This window comes from Bidens hawaiensis, unplaced genomic scaffold (genome assembly GCF_021521415.1).
Source record: "Bidens hawaiensis isolate Kalapana, Puna unplaced genomic scaffold, B.hawaiensis_p1.1 tig00010926_1, whole genome shotgun sequence".
Taxonomy (NCBI): Eukaryota; Viridiplantae; Streptophyta; class Magnoliopsida; order Asterales; family Asteraceae; genus Bidens; species Bidens hawaiensis.
In genome coordinates, this window is record NW_027491844.1 from 847,858 (window position 1) to 853,473 (window position 5,616).

General features: G+C 33.6%; 1 protein-coding gene across 1 annotated transcript; it reads right to left on the reverse strand.

Moving 5' to 3' along the window:
• Nucleotides 1–317: 317 nt before the first annotated feature.
• LOC143536776 (palmitoyl-monogalactosyldiacylglycerol delta-7 desaturase, chloroplastic-like) lies at nt 318–1,967 on the reverse strand. The gene is made up of 5 exons (XM_077030691.1): nt 1,623–1,967; nt 1,134–1,274; nt 915–1,055; nt 727–833; nt 318–632 (listed from the first exon to the last, which is right to left on the reverse strand). The coding sequence occupies exons 1-5, from the start codon at nt 1,965–1,967 to the stop codon at nt 419–421; spliced, it is 948 nt and encodes a 315-aa protein (XP_076886806.1). The 3' UTR covers nt 318–418.
• Nucleotides 1,968–5,616: the final 3,649 nt, after the last annotated feature.

Consider the following 5,616-nt stretch of genomic DNA (forward strand, 5'->3'; position numbering starts at 1 on the left):
GGAGGGGATCAGGACTCCTCTCTCTCTCTCAGGCCAGGAGTGTGAGAATTTTTGTTTCATAATGGTTAGCCTCATTGTTCACAATAAAAATATGTTAGGACCCAAAAACTCAAGCATACTCTAGAAAAAATAATAAATTTCTCGAATTATTTAAGCTAATATATAAGCCATGAAAATAACCTAATTCAAACATCCTGAAAAAATAAAAATAAAAAAAGAAGAAGAAACAAAAACCCCTTTTTGGTTGTTGATTACATATATCCATATATTAGAAACCAAATAACAAGACAAGCAATACAAACAAATAACACATAAAAGCCATGACTGGCACATACATGCATTCTTAGTACATAGGGTCTTCAAAAGTTTCATGCATACATACAAAAAAAACACAGACATGTAGATATATAAGCTATGATCATTTCAACTTGTTAAGAGAAGCAAATGACTTCTTAGCTTTTTGATCCTCGGCTGGTAATTTAACATTGGTGGCTAGCCCTACTACTTCAAGAAACCTTATCGTATACCAACAAAAGTCAATTTGCCACCATTCTAACCCATGTCGAGCTGAATACTCAAATGCATGGTGATTATTATGCCACCCTTCACCAAAAGTAACCAATGCGACCCACCTATACGTATACATTCATGATTACTAAATAACATGCAAATACCAAACTAATGTAACATGTATTAAATGAATATTATTTTTTCTTGAAAGCTTACCAATTATTCTTGGAGCGATCACCAGTGTTCCAAGCTTGGTTTCCCCATAGATGACAAGCAGAGTTCACTAGAAAAGTCACGTGATATCCCCATGTGGTTGCAACTCCCTACATTTATATCTTCACCATATCAATTACATTCCGTTTGCTACACAAAGGTAATAGTAAAAGAAGAAGAAGAAGCCTTACCACGACCCAAACGAGGTATGCAAATCCACCAAAAACATAAACGAGGGCAGCATATGCAAGTGTATGCAATAGATAGGTTCTTTTAATGAATCTATAGAATGCTTGATTCTTTAAGTCCTCTACATTTTTACGCTCTTGATACTATAAATTAATTAAATCTTCTTAGTGAAAAAAATATTTGTTTTTTTAATCATTTTGAAACATGAATATACAAAATACCTTTTCAAGAATATAACCGCTATCAAAGAGCCAACCCATATGACTAAACCAAAATCCAAAGATTGGAGAGTGCGGATCTTTCTCTGAATCAACATATTGATGGTGATATCTATGCATGCTCACCCAAAATATGGGATCCCTCTGTTTACATATATGATTAAAAGTCATTTAAGTTTGAACAATACCATTAGAATGTTAGTGACACAACAAAATGTCACTATAGTTAATTAAAATATTAGTACCAAATGTAACACTGGTGTTTTATCTTTACATGAAAAAGAGTAAATGCCAATAGTGACAAAAAATTAGGAATAAATTTGTTACTTTATGAGAAACAATCTTTCCTTGTTACTACTTTTCTGAAACAGTACGTGCAACTAAATAGTGTCATGTACAATTAATTCATTGTTGTGAGTAAAGTGCAGCTAAATACTGTCATTTACAATTCATTGTTGTGACTAAAGAATGCATGCACTGATAAAAACGAACCTGAAAAGCTAGGACTCCAAGATAAGCAAAGGTGTACTCAAGCCACTTGGGCAGCTTGAGACTATGGTGTGCTAGGTTGCGGTGGTACGACAACGTTATACCAAATATTCCACACACCACGTAGGTAGTAAAACCTGCCAAAAATGCACCCCAAGTAAACGTAAATGGGGCGAAAAATGCAAGCAAGTGAAGAGCTAACATCCCTACAGCCATTTTGACATCAAGAGTCCTCCATGTACGACCCATAAAGAGGTTTCTCTTCCTTGTAACCATCACATCTGATAGCAGTGTTTTTCCATATTTAGCGTCCTTTACACCTTGAGAAACCATGATCAAATTTTTCATTTTCAAATGGTTAGAAAAATGTGTGTAGCATTTGGGGAGTCTAGCATCTTTATAGTTTTGAAAAAGGCTTAAAGTATATGTTTGTAAAGAGAGTAGTTGAAGTATCTTAACAAACACCGAGGGACAAAGGGTCATGTCCCAAGGACGTTGGACCCAAATTTGAATACAAACTCTTGACCAAATTTTCCATAACTAAATTCTCAAATAAAAATATATCTTGTTATGGTAAATATAAACAATATATAATTCATATATAATGAAAAGATCTTCTATATCAAATTAATTAGGTGTTATTCAAAGGTAAAATGTATGCAGTTTGCGGACCACATCTGTAGAAGTAGAGGTGGATTAAAACTCTACAGTTTGCAAGAAAAAAGATTGTTTGTTTTTTAACGTCTGTAGATTGCTAAAATAAACTGGTAGTGGTGTACGAACTGGGTTAGTGGGTGGTGGTGGTGCGGGATGGTGATAGTGGTAGTGGTGTGTGATGGTGGATGGTGGCTTAAACCCGAGTTTGGGACTTTAAGCAGGCTTGGATGATCGGGCCGACTTACACTCGAGGGATAAGCAGGCTTGGATGATCGGGCCAACAAATACTTGAGGGATAAGCACACTTGGATGATCGAGCCGACTTACACTCGCTTAAACCCGAGTTTGGGACTTTAATTGATAAAAATCCTCAAACTTGTTTAAGCTAATGATTTTATTGAAGTTATTCATATATTCAAAATGTTTGGTAAGTTGGATGTGGATTCGCTACTTTATCAAGTTCCGAACCGACTTAACCGAGCAAATCTTAAAAGTCGGATCTTGATGCTTACATTAGTGGGATCGTGCATACTAGCACTAAACCTACTCCCATATATATGTAAAACTTAATAAGGGTTGAGTAAACTAAACATGAAAGGCCTGGTTTCATGTCATAACCATTTCATGTTATGCTTACTTTATCCACATTTTGTAAAATAAAAGCTAAACTCTCGAAAACCCAAACCTTGTTTTATGAACTGTTGTACCATTTATATCTTATCTTCAAGACTCATTATTAACCCAAGGTCTTTCAATCTAGGACACGTACGTTAAACCGTCGGCTTGCTTTCTTGAAGATTATTATTATTCTAAGTTTTCTTTATCAACATCACTATTTTCCAAGTGAGTAATTTCATCCATGTTTTCGCTTTTATACTTTGGGGGTAGCTTACATACTTAGTTAAACAAAAATGATCGAAGACTCGAATTCTTAAACCGCAAACTCTAGTTTATGTGCTACTTAGAATAATTGCTCGATTGTATGTTATATGTCTCATATGATTAATTGTTAAAAGTTTATTACTTTTGTTGGTTGACCTCATCCTTATCCTCAATAAGTATGATTATACGCTCCTCCTTATAATTTGGTATTTTTACCTATTATAAAGGAGCCACATTTATTTATGATTTATATACCGCAATTGTTATTATTTACAGTTTCACATAAAAAGTTATGGATTTTGCCTCATATTATATATACATAAAAAATCACGGAATTACTCACCAACATTTGTGTTGACAACATATATTTATACAGCGTTACAGGTTTGATTATTGGTTGATTGAATATTTGAAGACGTTAGTTTATTTTGAACCATTATTTTATTAATGAAATGAACTATTTATTTTCTTGTACCTATTTATTTGTAATGGACATGTGTTGTATTTTATGTTAACTAAAATGAATGAGTTGCTTAAATATTGCCAATTTAATAGTGTTGTATGCGTTGAAACAATCACGTCGCACCCCGACATGTTCCGCCGCTTTTAGTCGGGGTGTGACAATTGTTGGGATTGCAATTGCTTAGCCAGGAGACATAAATCAACGCATGATTATTGTGTCGAAAATGGTTGTTTTATTTGGATTGATCTTAGGAAAACTGATGGAGCGGGGATTGATTTTGTGCATATCATTGGGACTGGTAAACGATTGTGTTGATCCTCCGTTTGGGGGCCCAATTTGCATGGACTCGGGTTATATTTTTTAGCGTTTCGGTAAGAACCAGCTTTTTTAACGTTGCGAGGGGTTGAATCCAATCAAGCTTTGAGTTTCGGGAGAGGATGTAGAAGATTTTAAGAAAGATTGGTGTGAAAAGTATGAAATAAACGTATATTTACAGGGTTGGTTAATTATTTTTCAAAATAATGTTGTCAACCCAAATAGCTCTGTGATTAATATGGCCATTGGATTTCTTTTTTTTTTTTTTTTTTTTTTACAACGGCTAGTAAAGCTTCGGAAGACCGGTGTTTGTGTCGGTACATCCTCCTTGTCACCATCGGTTTATTTAATATGCTAGACATGTCAATTGTTTCACATTACATCATTATGTTATTATTATGTGTGCTAAATCGGAAATGTGATTAAATAGAAGGATATATAAAAATAGCAAGAAAAAGAAAACAAGAGAAGTAGACTTGTCAAAAGCTTAGAATGTGGAAAATTACTGAATTCCATTTAAGAGGTCGTGGATTCGATCTAGTTTATGGCAAAATGTCATACGCGAGTTAAGTTTTTATAACAGTGAGCCTTTGGCTGGTGAGTTTTCTCTGAAATTTATAGCGGGTCGGGTCACCCGCGCCATCTTCAATCACGAATGTGGACGGTCTTTTGCTAATGGGTGTATCCGGTGACCAAGCTTTGTTGGGAGTTGAAAAAGAACGTGAAAAATCAAATATAAAAGTACTTATAATTGTCATTAATTATTAAATGATATTTATGAGTTACGTTAAAAAAAAAAAAAGAGAGATGACAAATTGGCAATTAATTTATTAAATGGTATTCACATAATCACATGTTTGTTTTGTTTGTACTTTATCTCTAGCCCACATGTTAAGCCCATTATTGTAGCCTTAACTCACTACACTAGCCCACGTGAAGAGTAATAAAAAAGGAGCAGCCCACGAGAAAATTAACAAGATGAAACGTGTAGCCTCTTGGCTAGGGCTGTTTACAAGCCGAGCCGAGCCAAACCGAGCGAAAGCTTGCTCGTTTACAACGAACTGAACGACTGAAATTCCAATCGAGTGAAAACCGAAACGAACCAAAATCGAATCGAGCACTTTTCGATCGAACATCGAGCGATTTTCAAACATTATTTATTTCTTTTTCACTTTAAAATTTTCAATAAGAAACAAGTTTGAAGGTTGTAAATAATGTATTTTGTTAACAATTTAGTAGTTTTCAGACAAACGTGTAATATGTTGTAATTTTTTATGAGAAATAAATTTGAACTGAGATATAATAAGCATGTGAACAAACTTCTGGTATTTTGAAAACTTAAAGTGAACAAATGAAACTATAAAATTGACGGAATTTGAAACATTTTAAAGGGTTTAAAGAATTATATACTTATATTTATGTGTGTTGTCTATACATTTATATATTTGTTCATATATAATCTACCTATTCTAATAAAGTAAAATAAACGTAGACACTTGTCATCTTTTGGTTAATTCTCACAATTTTTTCCCTCCAAAACTAATATATATGTAATAGATCAATTATTATTATTCACTTTCCTTTTACACTATATTTATATAACTAGTTTTAGAGCCCATGTTATACACGTGATAATCAAATTATAAAATCACAAGTAACACAAATAATTACATATCGTAT

Excerpts from the sequence above, each read along its gene's own strand:
- LOC143536776 (XM_077030691.1), bottom strand. The coding sequence starts at position 1,967 with ATGAAAAATTTGATCATGGTTTCTCAAGGTGTAAAGGACGCTAAATAT. Across the intron at positions 1,056-1,133 it reads GCGGTTATATTCTTGAAAAG|TATCAAGAGCGTAAAAATGT; the intron begins GTATTTTGTATA and ends ATTAATTTATAG. Across the intron at positions 633-726 it reads GATCGCTCCAAGAATAATTG|GTGGGTCGCATTGGTTACTT; the intron begins GTAAGCTTTCAA and ends GTATACGTATAG.